The sequence below is a fragment of the Ovis aries genome, chromosome X, assembly GCF_016772045.2.
Source record: "Ovis aries strain OAR_USU_Benz2616 breed Rambouillet chromosome X, ARS-UI_Ramb_v3.0, whole genome shotgun sequence".
NCBI lineage: Eukaryota > Metazoa > Chordata > Mammalia > Artiodactyla > Bovidae > Ovis > Ovis aries.
Window position 1 is genome coordinate 40,845,999 of NC_056080.1, and position 23,648 is coordinate 40,869,646.

The 23,648-nt window shown below is 38.7% G+C and overlaps 2 protein-coding genes across 24 annotated transcripts in view; one reads left to right on the forward strand and one right to left on the reverse strand.

The window, feature by feature from the left end:
• CASK (calcium/calmodulin dependent serine protein kinase) overlaps positions 1-23,648 on the reverse strand; it is a 379,740-nt gene that overhangs the window by 128,826 nt on the left and 227,266 nt on the right. For all 23 annotated transcript variants that reach the window (XM_042242034.1, XM_060407439.1, XM_027963055.2 and 20 more), the window contains exon 6: positions 5,592-5,694. In XM_042242034.1, coding sequence (XP_042097968.1) covers positions 5,592-5,694 — 103 coding nt within the window. The remainder of the gene's footprint in view (positions 1-5,591; positions 5,695-23,648) is intronic.
• Positions 12,418-22,714, forward strand: GPR34 (G protein-coupled receptor 34). Its single transcript, XM_012106519.5, has 4 exons — positions 12,418-12,476; positions 13,079-13,170; positions 18,208-18,313; positions 19,158-22,714. The coding sequence occupies exon 4, from the start codon at positions 19,250-19,252 to the stop codon at positions 20,366-20,368; it is 1,119 nt and encodes a 372-aa protein (XP_011961909.1). The 5' UTR covers positions 12,418-12,476; positions 13,079-13,170; positions 18,208-18,313; positions 19,158-19,249; the 3' UTR covers positions 20,369-22,714.

Genomic DNA, 23,648 nt, shown 5'->3' on the forward strand with positions numbered 1-23,648 from the left:
TATTTATCTAATCACCTCTTGAAAATACTGAGCCCAGGAGAGAGAGGTACTCTGTCTTCTAACACTGCTACTTCCTATTGAATTCTGCAGGGTGCATGGTAAATATTTACCTATTTCTTGCATCATGAAGAAGTTGTTGAAATTTTATAGTTTTCACATGTTTGAAAAAAATTACTAAAAATACAGAGCAGAGACAGTGGCAGGGAGAGGGGGGAACAAGTGAGAAAATATCTGTGGAGAAAAAGATTACTTTTGACTGCCAAACAGAGATTCTCAAATTAAACCTAATGCTGAGAACTTCTGCTTGGAATATGACTCTGAATCCGAAATCCTGTTCAGTAGATTTTAGGAATTAATTGCAGCAATTAACAGTGGTTAATGATATTTTGTTATAATAGGATTTTAGCTTCCTTCAAATATTAATATTGGAAGAGAATGAGAACAAATATATGACATAAACCAAAACAAAATCATGAGGCTCTTCCCATTCGATTCTCTTTGATTTCTATCTTCTTTAAAGTGTTTTTCTTTTTTCCTATCAAAATTAGGTTTCAGGAAGGAATCTGAAAGCAGTTGTTTGCACACCAGTAGCCATCTTTGACGCAGCACCCCCTTTTCTTCTGTAGAACAAAAGATTTGTATCCTAGGGAAATTCCCGTGGGAGGGGACTGCCTGCCGGATTTGACAGCTCTTCTAGCTCTAGGCGGGCCCAGTGCCCTCCTCTCTTCCCTTCCCCACAACCCCCCACCTCGTCATCCTGAGTCCAAGATAATTTTTATTTCAAAGACTGCACAAAACTTTATGGAGAGCTCAGAATGGTGTTCAGAGTTTAGAAAAAGACCTCAGAGATCTTCTAATCCAGCTAGAGAGAAAGCCTGTATCATAAAGTCTTGTTGGTGATTGCCAAACCTGATTAGGATGGAAATGGTTGGGAACAGCTCTGAGCTTGTGTACTGGGAATGTTCCTTTGCTGAAAATTGTGGATCCCCTTCTTCCCCCATAACAGAGGAGATTATGTTCAGGGTTCAGAGAGTGAAAATATTTTTATTTAAAATGTATGGTAGATCAGAGGAGACTCTGTACCAGTTAGAAGGAAAGATTTTTATTTTCATGTTGCCCCATTTAGTTTCCTCAAGTAACACAAAGAAGCGTGAAATGATGAGAACTAAGCCTCCTACTTCATTAACAGCTGGGACAGGGCAGTGCCCTTGGAGAAATGCGCCTTGGTCTGATGGGCAGGAGCTGGTAAAAGTAGGGAGCAGCAGGATAAGAGATCAGAGTACTCATACCAGGGCACCAGCCAGGTACCTGCTGGTGGTTGGGATACTGCTTGGAAACGCAACTTGCCTCTTACTACAAGACAGGGCCAAGCAACTCAAAATGTAGGTTTCAATCTGGGACTAGTCAAGAGCCCCCATGGCCAGTGCTGGCCAACCAGGGGGAGGTTCTCTCCATTTATCTAGATTGAAGACTACCATGGTATTGGAGAATCAGTGTTCATCCTCGAGGAAGATACATGTCTTTTGGTTAAGGAATTTGCTCATAAATGAAAAGGGGAAAGACCATCATGTGTTAGTCACTCAGTCATGTCTGACTCTTTGCGACCCCATGGACTGTTAGCCCGCCAGGCTCCACTGTCAATGGAGTTCTCCAGTCAAGAATACTGGCGTGGGTTGCCGTTCCCTTCTCCTAGGGATCTTCCTGACCCAGGGATTGAACCTGGGTTTCCTGCATTGCAGGTGGATTCTTTACCACCTGGGCCACCAGGGAAGTGAAAGAATTTATAGGAGTGGATTTTTAAAACTTTATTTCATGCAGATTGGTAGAATGTGAAAGGACTGTAGTTACCCTTTAACATATACTGACCTCCCCAATTTCCTGGTTTGTGATCACCTGACTTTTCCTTCTTTGTGGTCACTTGATTTTTATGATGCTGACCACAGAACTCTAAGAACGGGAAGCCAAATTACCAAACCAAATTAAATGTCACTGTGCATGAGACACTTCAGATGTGCAGTTAAAAATTTAAATGTTAGTTTTTTTGATAATATAATAAACCCTTATTACCCAGAACCTCAGGGAAGGGGGAACTGTTCTGAATAGGTACATATTCATTATACTTTAGGACCTGAATCTTTACACACCCACCCCTTTTTACTTTAAGAATTTTGGATGGCTCTCTTTCTATAATTTCCTGACTTCTTTTATATATGATGCTGCACATAATTCAGCCTTTTCTTGATGACTCAGAATTATTACCGTGATACCAATGAAAGAAATCTGGTATGGAACCAAAAATGCACTGCATACCCCGGAGAATAAAGGTTGATCTTTTTCAGTATAAAGGGTTGCTGTGCTTTCCAACTTTTGGTATCTGCTCAACATATTTTTGTTTTGGTCAGGCTTTCATTTCTTTTCTTTCACCATGCTTACTCTGGCCTTGTCTTCTCCTCCTTTGTTGCATAAAATTTGCTATAAACTGTAAACTCATTAGAAACCAGATTCTTTCACTTAGTAAAAATTTCCCAAGTGCCTGCTGGGTCCTAGACGCAGGACCACTGGGGACATACAAGGGATAAGCCATGGTCCCCCTTTGCCCTCACAAGGCTCAGCCTTTGATATAATTACAAATCCCTGTGTGAAATGCTATATGAAGGCATGTAGGCCAGACAGCTGTGGGAATATGGGAGAGAACGAACAGGGTTACCTAACTTGGGATGGTGACAATCAGCCTGCTTCTAAGAATACTTTGTTAACTAGATACACAGAATGACAAAAGGCATTCTAACCAGAGGGGAAGACAGGTGTAAGCTATGATGGAACGCCAATCTGCAAAACTTTCTGAAAAATGGGAGCATGTCAGCCTCAGAGTGTGTCTTCACATGTTCACTCGAGAGAACCGTGAACAGGTACCAAGGGCAGAAAATGTCTTGCTGCTATTACATTTATTTTCTAGGTTCCTAGTTATATTCTGGATAAGTGAGTTTCCAAACAGCTGAGTTTCTGATAGGGAACATGTAAATATATGTAAATGGCTTTTTATTACATAGGACATATAATGGACAGAATTACTTTTGATTTGGAGGACTCAGTGATCAAAGATTCCAATCTAACAGGGAAATAGCTTTCTTTTAGATATTAGCAAATGAGCTGATACATTTTCAGAAGTATCTTAAACAACATGAAAACTTTTTATAAGAGAAATCATTTATCCTTCATCTACATATGTAGATTGCATTTTAAAGACATTGTAATACTTGAAGTAATAATGCAAGCAAAGGTATGTTTAAGAAATGGCAGTATTTTGACCACCACAAAGTATTTTGACTCTATAAGGACTGAGAAAAATAACTTTTGCACAACTGAAACACTGTGGGTTAAAAATCAGCTTTAAAAATACAAACTTGATGGGAAAGATTCATGGACTTTAGTAAAATAGACTAACATGTAAAAAACGTCTGGATAAGTCATGAATCTGTTTTTCCCCTTCAGTCAAGGTACATAGTAAAATGAAGTCCATACCGTCTTTAATGCTAACAGGATGCAAATTGAGATCAAGAGAAACAAAGTCACTCTAAATGGCCAATATATATATAACAGCATATAAAAGGAATTCATTTTATATCATATCATCCCATCAACCTTGATGATATAATCATCAGAATTTGTTATTTAATTGTGTAGCCTTAACACGGGGGTGATCTGTACAAATAGTGGATGTGAGAGAGTTAAACAGCAATGTTTGTTTAGAAACAACTTGGGATTTGTAGTTGATTACAAGATTAATATGAGCCACCAGTGTAACAACAGGGTTGTCCTAAAAGCTCATGCAATTTGGGGAGGCTAATAGGAATGTAAGATCCACAGCAAAAGCAGTGATAGCTTCAAGTTTCTACGTGTTGGAAGTGCCTGGAGATGTGCTCGGTTTTGGCTCCGTACTTGGTGCAGTCAGGAGACTGAAGCAGTTTATGTGAGGAATGATGGCTAAATCAACCTAGGCGAGTTAACTTGGATAAAAAGGTGGATATGATGGCAGTTTTTAAGCATCTGAATGACTATAGTGTGGAACGATTAAAATTTCCCACCGTGGCTCCAAAAGCCAGAAGTAGGACTCCTGGGTGGAAGTTACAGGAAGATAGACTTCTGTTTAATGCAAGGATGGATGTTTCAATAGTTAGGGAGCTTTTAAAAAATGGAATGAACTGTCCTGGGACATAGTGAATTCTTTGCCACTTGAGGAATTAAACTAGAGTTCAGTCTTTTGCAGGGAATTTTATGAGAGAATTCAATCATTAGTTTACGAGACTGGAGAAGTTTAAGGCCTCTTCGAATTCTGATTCAGTGATTCTATGGTTAAACTGCATGTTGTTACCTGACCCTATGGTCAGTCTTCTGATCACAGATGATAAGTTTCAAACTTTTCATAGGTTTTGAATTCACTAGTTCATTAGAAGAAAAAATAATCAGTTTTCAAAACAATACTCAACTTGGCAATTTCTCATATTCTTGGAAATGATTAACTAGAAGAAAACACAAAATTAGAAGAAAATCTAAACACAATTTAATTTTGGAGGGCAATGTGGTAAATAATGATTTAAAGACTACAACTATGACTCATAGCTCAGTTTTCAGAAGATGGCCTATGTTAATACCGCTTTGATATTTTAGTAACAGTAAATGAAATGAAATGAAATGAAATATTCTGTGTAAAAGATTATTATTTCGATATTTATCATTTGTCAGGTATTTTAATTTAATATAAGCATTCTTGAAAGATGACAGGTTTTAAAAGGTTCTGTTGATATTTTTCCTCTTTGTGAAGGCTGGCAGTACTTGGAGATGGAAAATAGAAAGCAATGGCTAGAAGACTAGTAGTTGGTAGAATGGAGAACTAAGCAATTTGCAAAACTAAAGAACAAAACTAAAAACAGGGCAGCACTCTGAGCTGGAATCTACTGAAAGGAATAAATAAAACCAAATACTTGAATCTGTAATTAGCATCCACCTCTGCATATTGGTGAAGAAAGTTTGTTTTAACTTTTCTTCCTTTTTTATTCTGGCATGGGAAATTTCTAGTTATGTTTGCTTTGGCTAATAATAAAATCAGTCTGTGCTCATATCTGCTTGCTCTTCCCAAACACACAGACTGATGGCCTGAGTGTGACTCTTTCACAAACGGAAAGAAGAAAGCAGTGTGAAATTAAAAATCAGCCACAGATATAACCTGAAAGAAGTGAATCCATACACTTTAGATTTGACTTCATTTGGCCAGTTCAACTTTAAAAGTTGCTTTGCCTCAAATATCACCTTCTTCCAATACTGTTTTAATCTCTGTATGTTGGGTCTCTTCCCTGTTAAATGTTGAGGATACAAAGAGTAAAAAGATGGAGTCTATTCTTAAGAGACTAAAATTCTAATTATTATTATAGAATTATTAAATTCAAAACTATATATATAATGGCACTTTTTTTTGGGTGGGGTGGAATGTGGTCTGAAACACTGAGGATAGACTAATATTTAGTTTGAAAACTTTACATCAGCCTAAAAAGTGATGCAGTTTTGAAGGAAAATTTTTTAAAAAGTACTCTTACCTCCAGCTACAAGTCCAGACTCCCCTAATTGAATAGCTACCCCAAAGCCCCCAAGTTTAACAGGTGCCGAATTTTCCTTTGAGGCAAGGAGAACACAGTGGGGCTGAAAAGAAAAACAAACCAAAGAAAATGATTAATTGTCAATGAACAGTTTACACAAAGCCAAATAACATGACCGTATTTGTTGTTGTTCAGTCGCTAAGTCGTGTCTGACTCTTTGTGACCCCATGGACTGTAGCCTGTTAGGCTCCTCTGTCCATAGGTTTTCCCAGGCGAGAATACTAGAGTGGGTTGCCATTTCCTTCTCCAGGGGATCTTCCCGGACCAAGGATCGAACCTGTGTCTCCTGCATTGGCAGGCGGATTCTTAACCACTGAGCCATCAGGGAAGCCCATATAGTAAAATACTTTAAAAACTCCTGGAATTACTTTGGATGCTTGAATTATTTGTCTATTCTCATGTCTGGCTGATTTCTCCAAAGACTTACCTGTTTTATCCAACATTTTTCAGGAATTATTTGCTTCCAAGATTAGGGTGTGGTGCTTGGAACCACTCAGGAGGAATGATGTTCAAGACAGAGAGACAGATGTGTTTTCTGCCTTTTCATGCAATATTTTCCCTCACTGAGTGACAGCCTACATTTGTTTAACGAAAAGTATATTTTACACCTAAGTTTCCTGAAATCTGACTTTATCTACAGAGCCACTGTATCTTGGCCCTTAGGGGATGTTGATGACCCTTTTTCTGCCCCCTGTCCCACCATCCTATTTTTCTTTATTCATTCCACTCCCAAGTAAGATTTAATGACTCTAATTGAGCCCTTCTCCTCGGGAATTCAATGCTCTTCCTTCCTAGGGTCTCTTCTCTGGATGTGCCCTTCTTTTCTGTGGGAAGGGGAAGTGAGAAAAGAGAAGGGGGGAAGGAGACTACTGGGCTGGCCTCTAGTCCAGGGTAAAGACCTCCCCACCCAGCCCCGAGGAGCAGCTGCTTGACCAGGGCTGTCTAAGAATCATATGATTTTTGGTTACAGTGAGAGTCTCTTTATAGGACCTAGTCCTCCTGCATATGCCTTTTTTCTGGGACATGGTTGAGGCTGGTGTCAGGAAGGCATTTAATTGTAGGGGACTTTGGTCTCTGCTCAAATACTATGCTCCTCTCTGTGACTAACATTACATATGTTATGACCTGCTCTTAAAATATGGGTTTAGTGAAAAAGGCAAGCCTCTTCAGGCTTGGAAGATAAAGGTATTTTTTATTCTCTCCCACACTTGATCAGATATAAAATGACCCAGTTTTAGTTCAGGTTTAGCCTACATGATAGTGGGCATGAAGAGACCCATACAATAAAATTCTGAGCTGGTACACCAGAGTGATGTTTGATGATAGATATACAAAAGTGGGAAGGATTAAAAGAATCCTTTTAGAAGCTATTTTTTGTCCAAGGGTATTTAAAGACCTTTACAATAGAGTGTAGCACAAAGAAAAATGAGCCCTTGAGTATAAATGTGTGTATGAGTGAGAGAAAGAGGAGAGAAAAAGCAAGCGTACATGGATGGTGAACCAACTGCAGGAAGACACAAAGTAGCTGGTAGGGTCTATGGAAGGACAGGCAAACCTCTACAGAAACCAACTGACAGAGTACTCTCTCTCAATGCGAACTTTCAGTTGGTTCAAACAGAGATCAATGATAAGAAATCTAGTGTGGGGCACGGCAAATGAACAAGCCTAGAAAAGGAAGGGCCTGATGCAGAAGAAGAAAATACAGACTAGACCCAGACAGGGTCTCCTGGCCAGTGTCATCATTACCTTTTTAGGAAGGAGTAGTAGAAGCTTAAATTTGAATCTCAGGGCATACACTTTATAGTTTGTTGACTATATTTATGCTTAAGTTAATGTTACACTGAGATTTATCCAACAGGGTGTGGATTCAGTCACTCTCAACAAACCCTTTAGTGAGATAAGTCATAAAATTGGAACTTAAGATAAAGAATAAACAAAGAAACCAACATACGTAAATGAATAGAAGACTCTAGTAATAGGTGAACACACACCAGAATGAAGTGGCAGAAAGTCACATGGAGGTAAGATCTTGGTGTGGAGCATACTATGTAGAAAAGCTCAGAGGCACAAAGGGGGTTGCTATGTTTGGAGAGGAGTGAGGAAGCCGGTGTGTTGGGAGAGGAATGAACAAAGGTAAGAGTGGTAGGAAATGAGAGTTAGATGATCAGTGACCCTATTGTCTAGGGTTTTGAAGTCAAGGACAGAGCTCTGGGTTTTAGGCTGAGCAAGATGGGAAACCATTGGGAAGTTGTGAGCAGGAGAGCATGAAGATGAGTTTTAGGTTTGGAAAGGATCACTTGAGCTGCTGCGGGGAGAAGAAATGGCAAGGGCGCAAGAATGGACGAAAGGAGACCAGGTAGGAGGCTTCTGTGGGTGTTCAGGCAAGAGAAGATGGTGATTTGGACTAGACCAGAGTTATAGAGGCTGGGAGGGTAAAAAGTGGTCACATTCAGGATTATGTTATGAAGGTAAATTTGACAAGAACTGCTGCTGGATATGAGGTGTGAAAGAGTGATAGGTCAAGTATGGTAATTAGGTTTTTGTCCTGAGCAACTGAGTGAAAATGAGGATGTCATTTACTGAATTTGGGAAACATAGGAGTAGAAATATGAAAGAGGGGTCGAGAATTTGGTTTCACACAAATTGAGTGTGAGGTCATTTAAGACAGGAGAGGGAAGGCTGGGACTAGAGATATAAATTTGGGATCAAAAGCATGTACACAATATTTATAGCCAAGATAATGAATGAAATCACTTAGGGAGTGAACTACTAATAGAGAAGATGAGGTCAGAGAATTGAGACCTGGTACACACCAGTATTTGAGGCAAGGAAGATGAGAACAATCTAGCAAAGGAAACAAAATGTCTGGACAGTGAAGCAAGGGGAAAATCAGAAGACACTGGTGTCCTGAAAGGCTACTAAGAAGTCATTAAAGGTGAGAATTGATCATGATATCTAGCAACTTGAAATTCACTGATGACCTCGATAAGAAGGATTTTGGTGGTATGAAAGTGAAGTCGCTCATCGTGTCCAACTCTTTGTGACCCCATGGACTGTAGCCTGCCAGGCTCCTCTGTCCATGGGGTTCTACAGGCAAGAATACTGGAGTGGGTTGCCATTTGGTGGTATAACAGAGACAAAAATCCCCACTGAACTATGTTCAAGAGAGAATAGGAAGAGATGATGTGGAAATAGTAAATTCAGATATCTTTCAAAACTTTACTGTAGTAGGATTAGAAAAATGGGATGTAGCTAGAAGAGAATGTGAAGCCAAGGAGGTTTCTTTAACTTTTTAATATTTACAACTGGAGAAACCAAATTAACAAAACCTTCATGTACAAATCACCCAGTTTCACAATTATTGACATTCCGTCATTATTGCTTTATCTATCTCCAACCATTCATTGTTATTATGTTTTTGCTGAAGTCTTTTAAAACAAACCACATCATTTCACCAGCAAAATGTTCACATATGGGGAATCTGAGTGAAAGGTGCCTGCAATTCCTTGTATAATACTTAACCTGTAACCCTATTTTAAAGTCACTTAAAAGAATTCTCCTTGTGGTTTTACTTTCAATTTGTTACATAGTGAAGTCAATTTGTTTTAACTAGATTTTGACTTAATTTGGTGTTCTAATTATACAAAACATGTACATAAAGTTTCAAAGGCAACTGTGTTAGTTGCTCAGTTGTGTCTGAATTGACTCTTTGGGGATCCATGGACTGTAGCCCGCCAGACTCCTCTGTCCATGGGATTTTCCAGGCAAGAATACTGGAATGGGTTACCATTTCCTTCTCCAGGGGATCTTCCCGACCCAGGGATCAAACCTGGGTCTCCTGCATAACAGGCAGATTCTTTACTGTCTGAGCCACCAGGGAAGCCCAACCATAAACAAATACCTTTCAGAGAGGCCTACCTTTTGTTCCCTCCCCTCAAGCCCAGTCTCTCCCTCCTCATTGGCAACCATGTGTATCCGTTTTTGGTTTATCCTTCCATTGTTTTGCTTTGAACATGAGACAATGCATACACATACTCAAAGTTTTCACATAACAACATATGCATTAGGTCACTACATCGACATCTTCAGGGAAATTTTGTTTTGTTTTTTAAAGACAGACATTTACATGCTGGTGGGAAAGATCCTATAAAAAGGAAAAAAATGACCTCAGAAAAGGGATGGGATGTAGTGTACAAGTGGGAAGGGGGTTGGCCCTAGTGACAGTGAGGGAGGCACCTGTAGATGCAGGCAGATGTGAATGTTAGAAGATGAGGAAGTTCTCTTCTGAGCACTTCTATTTTCCATTTACTTGAAATAAAAAGTGATCAGCAGTTGACAGTGGGGAAGGAGAGGGGGCTGTTGGCAGCGTGAGAAGAGAGAAGGTGTGAAAAAGTATTTTCAAAGGATAGGAAAATGAACTAAGACAGTGGTTCTCAAACTTTAGTATCATATAGAGTTGCTGGCCTGCATCCCCCCAAGTTTCTGACTCATAAGGTCTGGGATGAGGTTAAGACCATGCATTTCTAACAAGTTCCTGAGTGACATTGATGCTGCTAGTCTGGGAACCCATGCTTTGAGAAGCCCCAGACTAAGGAAATAGGGCAGGACTGCTGGTAGCATAGGAGCCCACTCAAGGTGTGTGGTCATGAGTTTAAAGCAAGACCCATGAACACTATTCTGTGTTTACACCCAGTGGTCCTCATTTTAGCTGGTGGGGTTCAGGCCTAGAATGGGAGGTCAGCTGAATTTAACCAGGGTTGGGATTTAGATAAAGAGAGGCAGGTGGGTGATATCAGTAAGAGCAGAAACCAGCATATCTGTTTATTTCTTCTTTTCTACTTTTATCTTTTGTATAAAGAGCGAAGATAGCAACAAAGTTCAAGGTAGGGGAAGGGTGAGCGGAAGAGGATGTATGGGGAATAAGCTAAGAACACCGAGACAAAAAGCAGAAAGCTCAGAATGAACAGGAAAAAGGCTCATACAAAGGAAGAACTAAGAAAAGCTTATACTCAAAACTGGGTCACAGTAGGGTCATTAGGGAACTGAAGATTGAAACATAATTAGTGTTTTGAAAAGGGGATGGCTTAGGTGTGGAAAAATAGCTACTATGATAAAAAATTTATATTAGACTTTATGAAATAGAACATATAATAAACACTAGTCATTAAAAAATTCCTGCCAGGATTCTGAAAAGCTATTTGTACACCTGTGCCTATTGCAGCATGATTCACAATAGTCAAGAGGTGGAAGCAATTCAAATGTTCACTGACAGATGAATGGATAAAGAAAATGTGGTCTATACATACAGTGGAATATTATGTACCTTTAAAAAGTAGTCTGTCATATGGTACAGCATGGGTGAACCTCAAGGATATTATGCTAAACAAAATAAGCCAGGCATAAAAAGCCAAATACTGTATGATTTGACTCAGATGAATTATCTAGAGTATTGAAAATCACAGAAAGTAGAAAGGTAGTTGCCAAGGGTGGGGGTAGAGAGAGGAGGGGTTCTTGTTTAGTGGACACGGAATTTCAGTTTTGCAAGATGAAAAATTTCTAGATACAAACATAACAATAAGTATATTTAGCACCACTGAAGAATATAAATATACTTACACAGCATAAATATAACAATATAAGTATATTTGCACAATATAAATATACTTAACACCACTAAACTATACATTTAAAAATAGTTAAGGTAATATTGTGCTTTTTTACACCTGCCTTCCCCACACAAAATTCCTCCTAGACCAATACAGTAATGATCTTCCTTCTCAGAAGTTCTAGGGGGAAGTAAGAGCTACAAAATGTTTTTATTCTAGCAATTTAAAAATATTCTGTCCCATGTGTCAAATTTATAACAAACTAAGAGCACTGGAGGATACGATGTTTAGGAGAGAGAATGTACTCCCAGATAATTAGAATTGTTAGATAAAGCCCAATGAGTTAAATATTATTTAGTGCAAAATAAACAGAGTTGCAGGGCAATAATTGTGGGGAGGATAAGAACTAACTTTTCTTCCCTTCAGATGACAACAACAAAAAAAAGGGGAAATGTGATTAAACTGCAGGGCCAGCAGTGAAGATGGACATATAGTGGTTTAACACTCCCTGCAGAGTAACTTCACTATTTTCTTTAAAATATAGGAGATATTTCAATCTACTTGGGAGAGTTTATCAAGGAGAGAATACTATTACAAATTTTTGTAAGATTCTGTTAGAAAATAAATCCAAGGTCTTAATTAAGGGAATACATAAAATACACTAAATAACACTTTAAAACTAAATAATAAAATGATTCATTACTCATGTTACTATAATACAATATAGGAATGCTATTTTATGTTGATTGCCAGTTTCTAAAATGAATCCAGAAAGAGAAATTAAATGCTTATGCTTTAAAGGTCCAGACAGCATATTACGTATCGTTGCTTAGGAAAAACAGAAAATGAATATTTTAGCTTAGAATTTATGGACTTCTTTATTTGGGGGGAGGAGGGAAAATTTTTCATAATTGTCAAGGTGGAACGTATTCATGTAAAAGATATAAGCAATTTCCTAAAGTTGTGTTGATTGAGCTTAAAGATAAAAGTTTTGCATAGTGGTGAAGTTTTTAATATTTTCACAGGGAGTCTAAGGGTTGTCATATTGAAAAAAGAAAGGAGAAAAATACACCTATTACCACATTCAAATATATTAAAAAAGACAAACCCAACCAATTGCACCACAACCGGATGGAGGAACCCAGCTGACACACCAAGACAAGTCTGTGTGTAGGGAAGCTTGGGGATCAGCTCCTTTTACTTCAGGAGAGCCTGAACTGTAAGTATGCCTTGATTTCAACTGCATAAATGATCCTTTTTGAAGTTACATTTTGATGATCTGAATAATAAAAATGAAACCTGCTTCATGGGTGACTAGCAATGCTTTGCTTCCAGAACTGAGTAAACTGCTTGAACAATACCACTGCCTTGACTTAAAATGAGGCCATATCTTCTTTAGGATATGCGATGTTTAAGATCGTACTATCAATATAGTCACATTGTTTGTACTATGTTTTGTATCCTGGACAAAGACTTGCAGATCTACTTGAATTGATTAAAAGTTATTTTCATATGTAACACACTTTATTTCCGTAAGTACCTTTTAAGTTATGCTGACTCCCTACTTTTAATGATAGTATTTTCTTTATTATATGGCTTCTATTTTATGGTCATTACCAGATCAAGTAAAATTTAAGTTTCATGTTTTAGAGGTTACTATGGTAAATATTGGAGAAAAGAAAAAGCAAAATACACTTTAGTCAATGCACTTAAATTTTAAAAAATGTTTTAACCACAGTTAAATTGATAACAAAACCTTATGTACTACTAATAGTATTCTTTCCAAAATGACATGCTTTTTAATTTTCATTTTGCATGCAGCAATTAGTGCAATTTTTAAAGCATGGCCTGAATGATTCAGTGGATGTCACGTCAAACTACAAATGTGAAAGGCTGATAGCACTGCCAAATAGGTATGTATTTTCTATGTGATGTTTTCACAAACATAACCAAACTGCATTTTTATACATGAATTTATGGGAAATAATTTTCACTGATATTTTGTTAGCTATAAATTCTGAAAAGCTTCAACTATTTTTAAACACTTATTTTTGGTTGTGCTGGGTCTTTGTTGTTTTGTGTGGGCTTTCTCTGACTGTGGTGTGCGGGCTTCTCATTGCAGTGGCTTCTGTAGTTGCAGAGAGCAGGCTCTAGGCACATGGGCTGCAGTGGTTGCAGCACGCAGTAGTTGTTGCGGGCCCTGGAGTGGGCAGGCTTCAGTACGCGTGGCATATGGGCTCAGGAGTTGTGGCTCCGGGGCGTTAGAGTGTGGGCTCAGTAGTTGTGGAGCATGAGTTTAGTTGCCCCGTGGCATGTGGAATCCTCTTGGACTAGGAATTGAACCTATGTCCCCTGCAGTGGCAGGTGGATTCTTATCCTCTGTGCTACCAGAGAAGTCCCCCCAAACTGCATTTAAAAAGCTTTTGCTCACTGGAGGCTACAGTGGAATCTTGGGTCCTGCCCCTGAGTACAGAAGTTCCTATAGCAGCCAGCTGAAAAATTACTGGCACAGAAAGGTGGTGCTCGTGGGTACAATGCAGCAGTAATAACAGGGTTGCAAACGTCAGGATGTCAAGTAATACCATTAAAAACCATTAACCATCTACTATCAAAAAACCACAGTGACCACATCACACAAGTCACAACTCATATCCACTGGGAAATTGGTCCACTCTGTGAATGTAGTGATTTGTTTATCTTCACTGGCCATTCTTAACAAATCAAGTAAGTAGTTTTGAAAACATTAGTAAATGGTCTTGGGAATAGAAAGTGACTGGCACATTGTAAAGGAGACAGAAATCAGCCATTAAGTTCAAAATGGAATCTTATCTGTTAATTCATTAATAAATGACAACACTAGCCATTCAATATAGGCTTCTAAATGATGGATATTATTATTATTAAAAAAATACATTGTTCTCTTTGAGCTTGAAAGTGCAGCAAAACAAGGAAGGCTTATTGGTGATCTTACTCAGTTATTATTTATTTTATCTGCAGATTGGAGCTGAGGCAAATGGTTTTAGGCTTTGTGCTAAATGGCTTTCTAGAAACATCTTGATCATGGCTATCAGGCCTAGAAATAAGTTTGAAAGATATACTTTGGGGGAAAATCTGTTCAGCATTCTGAGAATTTCAGAAAACTCTGGACTGACTGACTTATTAGTACCTTTTTCAAAGGGGTAAATTTAGGTGACATAATCTTTCCTTAAAACTGCTAGTGTGGATAATGTTAAAGGAATCATATCAAAGTATTGCTGACAGAACTCATCATTGGTAAAGAAAATGCTGATCATTTGGGATTAGGAGGAGCGAGGTTTGGTGAAATGGATCACTGGCTCTGAAAGTCAGATGGATCTGTGGTCATGGGTAGCAATCATGAACATCTTTATTTTTCATTAATACCTCCCTCACAAAGTTATCATAAGGATTATGTAAATGAAATAATATAAATACACTTATTAACACACTGCCTGGTACACAGCAAATGCTAAATAAATATTACTTACCGGTTCAGTCATCTAGCTCGAGGGTTCAATTCTGACTGTACATTAGAATGCCCTGAGGAGCTTTTAGAGGAAACCATTGCTTGGAGCCCATTCCAGACCAATTAAATCAGAAGATCTAGGGAGGGGGCCAGGCACTGGTATCTTTAAAAAGCCATCAAGAGGATTCTAATACGTAGCCAGGACTGAGACTTACTGAGAGTCCCTTCTACAAAGTACCCAACCATGGTAGTCTCAAAAAAATCTCTGGTGGTAAGACCCTTACTACTTCCCAAGATAGATGGTTTCATTCTAAAAAAGTATTTCCTTAAAAGGAGACATCTGTTTTGGCATTTTTACTCACTGGTCCTTGTTCTGCTTTCGGGAGACATACAACACAAGGTGCAATCCCTTTTTCCACGGCCTTGAATGCATTCCCATCTCCAGGCACCTGTTCCCTTCCACTTGCTCCTTGCTCTTCTCCACCCCAACCCCCACTGGCTCTGTGGCCTTTTCTTAGTGTGCTGATGAGGATGAAACCCTGTACTTAGGGTCAGACCTTACCAGCTGAGGACAGAACTGGAATAGTAGGACAGTCTTCATTTAAGACACTCCATAGGCATGAAGTCAACCAAGGACAGGTTAGTTTTTGTTGCAGCCACATCACACAATGGATATGGCAACTGCAGTCAACTACAACTGTGTTTCTGTTAACGGAGCTAACGCCCTTCCTGTACTTGAACAGTTGATTTTAATATCCACATGTAGGACTTCACAAACTTTTTGAGTAAATCTCCTCTTTCATTCAACAGCATTTATTGTGCTAAGCACTTGGTACACAGAAGCAAATTAAGCAGACTTGTTTCCTAACTCTGTTGTTCAGTTGCTCGGTCGTGTCCGACTCTTTGCAACTCTATGGACTGCAGCATGCCAGGCTTCCCTGTCCGTCGCCACCTCCCGGAGTCTGCCCAAGTTCACGGCCATTGAATGAGTGATGCCATCCAACCATCTCATCCTCTGTCGCCCTCTAATGGAGTTTAAAATATAGCAATGGAGAAAAGAAAAGGAAAAAAAAAAAACCCTCTACAGTTTTCAAAGTTATTTCAGCTATCTGAGCTCTCAAAATCACATCACCTGTCATGCCTCAGCTCACTTTCATCAGTGGCCAGGAGCTGTTTCTACCTGAGCCTCAGTCATCTCCCTATGTGACCACACAACACAGGTCCCCCTCCAGGCCCCTCCAGGGGCCCTTCTCTTCCTGGTAATCTACATTGCATGCTCAGCTCCATTTTTGGCAGCCTGACATTCTTCCTAGATTGCCTTTTCCTTTTTAGAATTTCAGCTGACCAGAAGCACACCTGTAAGTTTCTAACAACTTTGTGAAATCTGGCTCCCTGCAGTTGAGACACACAAAAGACTGGACTCGGTCCTCTTGCCTCCCTCCCTCTGTTGTTCTGAGCCCTGCACTCTGGGGACAGGTTGTCACTGGGGATTACATAACTTCCTTTTCACCAGTCAGTTCCCCTTCCGAGGATTCAATTTCTCTCTTTACAAAAATTTAAACTGGAATTTCATCCTCTACTAAAATGGTTTCTTCTGGATGAAATTATGGGTAGAGTTTTAAGAAGGGCTAAGTTCTTTCAAATGTTTTTCTCTGTGTATAATGTCAAATCAGGAAATGAATTATGGTAATTCAAATCTACTTTACAGCATTCAAAGTTTGAATGCACACTCTTGCAAAGATATTTTCCAAGAGCAGGGTCTCTGTCATATTCACCTTCATTTTACAAGCAGTATTTAGGAGGTGCTAGGGGTAAAGAAACATCAACAACCTCAGATAAGCGGATGATACCACTCTAATGGCAGAAAGCGAAGAGGAACTAAAGAGTCTCTGGATGAGGGTAAAGAAGGAGAGTGAAAGAGCTGGCTTAAAACTCAATATTAAAAAAACTAAGATCATGGCATCCGGCCCCATTACTTCATGGCAAATAGAGGGTGAAAAGGTGGAAGCAGTGATAGATTTCCTCTTCTTGGGCTCTAAAATCACTGCGGATAGTGACTGCAGCCATGAAATCAGAAGACATTTGCTTCTTGGCAGGAAAGGTATGACAAACCTAGACAGTGTGTTGAAAAGCAGAGACATAACTCTGGTGACAAAGGTCCATAAAGTCAAGGCTATGGTCTTCCCACTGGTAACATATCATTGTGGGAGCTGGACTGTAAAAAAGGCAGAGCACAAAAGAATTAATGCCTTCGAACTATGGTGCTGGAGTCCCTTGGATAGCAAGGAGATCAAACCAGTCAGTCTTAAGAGAGATCAACTCTGAATACTCACTGGAAGGACTGATGCTGAAGCTGAAATGCCAGTATTTTGGTCATCTGATGTGAATAGCTGACTCATTGGAAAAGTCCCTGATACTGGGAAAGATTGATGGCAGAAGAAGAGGGTGTCAGAGGATGAGATGGCTGGATGGCATCACCAATGCAATGGACATGAACTTCAGCAAACTCCGGGAGATGGTAAGGGACAAAGGGGCCTGGTCCATGCTGCAGTCCATGGGGTCACAGAGAGTCGGACACGACTGGGCAACTGAACAACAACAGTGGTAAACAACCTGCCTGCCAATGAAGGAGACGTAAGAGATGCAGGTTCCATCCCCAGGTTGGGAAGATCCCCTGGAGAAGGTACTGGCTACCCACTCCAGTCTTCTTGCCTGGAGAAACCTATGGATAGAGGAGACTAGCAGACTACAGTCCATAGGGATGTAAAGAATCAGACATGACTGAAGCGACTTAGCACAAGATATTCACCAAAATGAAATTAATCAAAAGGTGTTATTTTAAATCTGTCACTGAACACTTGTATATGCCCAGGTAAACAAAAGAACAGTTTTGTTGTTTGTAGAATGCATTTCTTTCATTTCTACAAACAGAAAAACTAAGGCTTAGAAAAGGTTATTTTATTGAAGGTCACAGAGTTAGTTAGGTCTCATTTTGATGTGAGACCCTGAATGTCTGTTACACCTGCTAAGAAGCTTCTGTAATGAAGTATGGCAGTCATTCTAAGAAAGAGATGTGATGTTCAGTTCAGTCACTCAGTCGTGTCCGACTCTTTGCGACCCCATGAATCGCAGCACGCCAGGCCTCCCTGTCCATCACCAACTCCCGGAGTTCACTCAGACTCATGTCCATCGAGTCAGTGATGAGACCCCCTAGAATCCTATCCTCTCATCTTCTCTTTATGATGACCTCTCAGACTGAGCTCTTCAGAGCTGCCAGTGCCAAACAAAGAGCAGGTAACAAATAGCATTGCTAACATTGTCTGCTGCCACAGACAAGTGGAATTCACACACTACCAACAGTCCCAAATGCCCTAGCCCACAGACTATGTCACCTGCAGGTACTTACTTTCAAAATCTTGGATTGCATGTCCTCTTTCCTATTTACATTGCCACTCTATGCTTCTAGGTCAGCGGACTCTCCAATCTGACTCTCTGGTGGCCATCATCACCTGTCTTGGTTTTGTTTGGTTACTTTGCTGTCCTGTGCAAATGTTGCGAGTCTACCTAACCAGGTAAGTGCTGTGCTCTATTGGTCTGTTACATTAATTGCACACCCCTGTAGGCAAGTGATTTTAATACCTTCAATGAGGTGTTAGATTGACAAAGAAATTTACAACCCTTTCCTCTATTCCCTGGAAAAGGGGATGGCAACCTACTCTAGTATTTTTGTCTGGAGAATTGCTTGGACAGAGGAACCTGGTGGGCTACAGTCCATGGGTCACAGCTGGACATTTTTCACAATGTCTGAAAAATCAATCATCTACTATTTGTGCAAATAGTCGGACACAACTGAGCAACTAACACACCTCCATTCCCACTGTGGAATGAGAGACTGCCACAGTCTGTCACATATTACATGGCAATGGGTACCAAAATGAATGAATGAATGCCATCTATGAGGGACAGAGTCAAGGCAGGAAACTGGACAGGGGTCAGCAGTGGGTTCGGTTCACTCATGTCTCACTCATGTCTTCACTTGAGGGAAACTGACAACTCATCTTTGAAAAATATGAGCTGTCATCTCTATCTCCATTTCTATTCCCATCCCAGCTTCCCCAAGAAAAGACAAGTCCATAGTTCAGTTGATTTTAATGTAACAACAACAGACCTTGAACCATAGGATAGAAAAGGTTAGTGCAGGATGCTCCAACAGCTTTTACACTATGTGCTGCTTGTCTTGGGATACCATAATGCTCCTGCATAGATTGTGGAGATATCCACATGGTCCAAAGTAGGATAAAAGAAAAGTTTCTTACAATGTCTGAAAAATCAATCATTTACTATTTGTGCTTTGAGCTAAAGTAATTGTTACAAACGTAACAAACGACTCACTCAATGTTTGGCATTCTGTTGTAGGAAACATCTGAGGACATAAAAACTACACTCAAGGAACATGTCCTTTTAGCACCTTCATTTTTTGATCCCTACAGAAGAGATTGAGAAGTCAGATGGTGACGATGATGACAACTTCAGTCAGCAGCTGGTCTTACTCCTCCAAAGGAGTGCACTTTAATTATAGCGTCCAATCGCCACACAACTTCTCAGGAGCATCAAATTTTACTGCCTGCTCCATGGATGAAAAATTACTCTCCAGTGTGTTAATAACATTCTACTCTGTTATCTTCATCATGGGGCTGGTTGGAAACATAATTGCCCTCTATGTATTCCTGGGTATCCACCGCAAAAGAAATTCCATTCAGATTTACCTACTCAATGTAGCCATTGCAGACCTCTTACTCATCTTCTGCCTCCCTTTCCGAATAATGTATCACATTAATCAAAACAAGTGGACACTAGGTGTGATTCTTTGCAAGGTTGTGGGAACACTATTTTATATGAACATGTATATTAGCATTATTTTGCTTGGATTCATCAGTTTGGATCGTTACATCAAAATTAATCGGTCTATCCAACAACGGAAGGCAATAACAACCAAGCAGAGTATTTATGTTTGCTGTATAGTATGGATAGTTGCTCTTGCTGGATTTTTAACTATGATTATTTTAACCCTTAAGAAAGGAGGTCATAATTCCACGATGTGCTTCCATTACAGAGATAAGCTCAATGCAAAAGGAGAAGCAATTTTTAACTATGTTCTTGTGGTAATGTTCTGGCTAATTTTCCTACTAATCATCCTTTCATATATTAAGATTGGCAAGAATCTATTGAGGATTTCTAAAAGGAGGTCAAAATTTCCGAATTCTGGTAAATACGCCACTACTGCCCGGAATTCCTTCATTGTGCTTATCATTTTTACTGTATGTTTTGTTCCCTACCACGCCTTCCGATTTGTCTATATTTCTTCACAGCTAAATGTGTCGTCTTGCTATTGGAAGGAAATCGTTCACAAAACCAATGAGATCATGCTGGTTTTCTCATCTTTTAACAGCTGTTTAGATCCAGTCATGTATTTCCTGATGTCCAGTAATATTCGCAAGATAATGTGCCAGCTTCTTTCTAGACGATTTCAAGGGGAAGCGAGCAGGAGTGAAAGTACTTCAGAATTTAAACCAGGATACTCCCTACATGATACATCTGCCATGGCTAAAATTCAGACTACTTCTTAAAGCACTTATGTTGAACATATGAAAAAGTGATAAAATGCAGCCTAATTCCCTGAAGAACAAAAAATCATGAAACAAAGCTCAGGTCTTCCTGAAGTTCTTTGCTTATCTGTGATATTGCATTTGCTTAATTGTAATATATTTCAAGAGTAAGCTCACAGTCATCATTAGAGTACATCTGTAGATAAAATCTTTTACAAATATATTGTTAGGCTAATGCTGTTAACATAGATTATAAAATTAACTGAAATTTATGGTTTTGACTATAGAATAATGAAAGAAAATGTCATAGTTTCTCAAGTCACTAAAGTAATTATTCAAAATCAAGTACCTAATACTAATTTAAAGTGTGTTTAACACTTAACTGATTTTAGGACTGACTTAGAACGTCAGAAAATATATGTTCATTGTCATTTGAAAAGCTTGTATAATTTGCCACTGTATTCATTTATGTCTAAGCCTATCAACAGATAAAATGATAATTAATAAAATTCTAACAAATCTGAAATCAACCTATTATCTCTCACTTCTTAGATAAAATAGAAAGAATGTAAATACTGTACAGTAAAAATCAAACAATAGATGGGCTAAAATTCAATAGCCTAGCAACAGGACTTAAGATCGCAACTTACTTAAAACAGATTTATTAGCAATGTAGCCATCTTGGACCGCACAGTTTGGTAAAGTATAATTAAAGATGCATATACCCTATGAGCCAGCAAGTTCACTGCTAGGTATACATCTTACAGAAGCACTGAAACATACACATAAAACACATGTAAAGATGCTCACTGACCTACTGCTCAAAATACTAGACAAATGGAAACAACCTAAGTATGAGTATGCATCAGCAAAGGAATGGAGAAATAAACCACACCTGCAGGCATCAACATGGAGAACTCTCAAAAATAACATTGAATAAAAAACAAAACCTGCAAAGGGTATCTACCATCAGAAATAATGTATGTAAAATACAAAACCATGTTCAAATTCTTTACAGATCTATACATATGCAATAAAAATTAAAACATATGTGGTAACACAAACATATACACCAATTTGAAGTTAATGGTTACATCTGGAGAGATTCGAAGCAAACATGGCAAATTATTACTAATGTTTCTTAAGCCTGTGTGGTGGTACATGAGTGTTATGTTATTTTTGGTATATATCTCAGTGTTTAAAATATTTCATAACAATACAGAAAACCTGTAGAATACAATTAAAAAGCAAATTCTGAAATTTTCATGTACATTAAATAATAACTAGAGAGTAAGCTAAGAGAAAGGGCCCTTATATTCTTTTAAAAAATTTTATTTCACTGAAGTATAGTTGTACATTCTTTTTCATATTCTTTTCCTATTATGGTTTATCATAAGATACTGAATATAGTTCTCAGAGCTATGCAGTAGGACCTTTAAATTTTTTTATTACTTTGCTTTGACAACATCAACAAATACCAAACTGAAATTGAGTAAGTATGACAATACTGATTTCCTCTCATGTTCTCAAAATAAATTTTTTTTTACATTGTTAGTAAACATTTTATATCCCTATGTGTCTCTATTGTAAACATACAGTTTGAATGGTTAAATTACATTATCTATTATTATTACTAGTTAAGGAACATTTGGGCTCCAAAATCACTGCAGATGGTGATTGTAGCCATGAAATTAAAAGACGCTTACTCCTTGGAAGAAAAGTTATGAGCAACCTAGGTAGTATATTCTAAAGCAGGGACATTACTTTGCCGACTAAGGTCCATCTAGTCAAGGCTATGGTTTTTCCAGTAGTCATGTATGGATGTGAGTTGGACTGTGAAGAAGGCTGAGTACCGAAGAATTGATGCTTTTGAACTGTGGTGTTGGAGAAGACTCTTGAGAGTCCCTTGGACTGCAAGGAGATCCAACCAGTCCATTCTGAAGGAGATCAGCCCTGGGATTTCTTTGGAAGGAATGATGCTGAAGCTGAAACTCCAGTACTTTGGCCACCTCATGCGAAGAGTTGACTCACTGGAAAAGACTTTGATGCTGGGAGGGATTGGGGGCAGGAGAAGAAGGGGACGACAGGATGAGATGGCTGGATGGTAGTATCACTGACTCGATGGATGTGAATCTGAGTGAACTCCGGGAGTTTGTCATGGACAGGGAGGCCTGGCGTGCTGTGATTCATGGGGTCGCAAAGAGTCGGACACGACTGAGCGACTGAACTGAACTGAAGGAACATTAAAAGTAACATATACGTACTCATAATTCTAGAAGCTTTCTCATTATTTATATTAAATATGACAATTCCTATAAAGCCCTGCACAATGGCATTATCAAAGAATAAAAAAGTACACCAAGTCAATTCTTGCTATAATATTTGTGTCAAAATAAATTTTGATAAAAGTCAACCTATCTATAAGTTCATAACAACAGATGTTATAGTAACCTGAATCCTTATAGTAACCTATACACCTTACAGTAACCTGAATCCTGTAGAATATTTCTACATTTTTAGAAAAACTTGCTAAACTTACCAAATTCGAAGCTACTTATTATATATAATCTTCTATTTCTTATTGAAATACTGTCCCTAGCTCCCCCAAGCCAAGGTTTAGTTCTAGAAGCATACAGAAAAGGGAAATGCAGAAGTATATACTTATCCTCACCTTGCAACAGATCCTCAGAACAAGTCTCTAAATAATATTTCACATATGCAAAACCAAACAAAGGCAAAATTAACTGCCTGGTTGCAAGAGTAAGACCTAAATGCTGAGTATTGCTGTTAGTTTTGGAAAAGTTTGATGGCAGTTGAATTTCTTAGATCAGGTCAATAGAAGAAGAAAATGATGTTCTAGTACAGAAGGTTTTATTTTCAACCTTCTTTTTAAAATAGATTCTTCAGTCCTGCTGATATGAAAGTAGAACTAATATAATTACAGCTCTGTGAAGCAAAGCATTACTGAAAAGTTATCCACAAGAGAAAAACAGCATGAAATAGAGTTTTCTCAACGGGCAGCCTGGATTCTGCAGAAACATATTAACAGGCTAATTATTTTCTAGTTTTTTGAAATATGAATGGAAACTTCTTTTACCAGATATTAAATTTTATTCTTATCCTTTATTAATGATGGCACTGCATGGAGCTCATGCAAAGATAAACTTATCAGTGGAGCAGAGCTCACAGCTCTATGCAGACCCTCAATGATACATGAGAAGATTACATGCCAAATTAATCTCTCAAAAGGGTAGAAGCAGGAACAAATCAGAGGGCAACCCAAGATTCTTGATGTGCAAGA

Bases quoted from the DNA above. Each gene is read 5' to 3' on its own strand.
- GPR34 (XM_012106519.5), top strand. From the start codon at position 19,250: ATGGTGACGATGATGACAACTTCAGTCAGCAGCTGGTCTTACTCCTCC.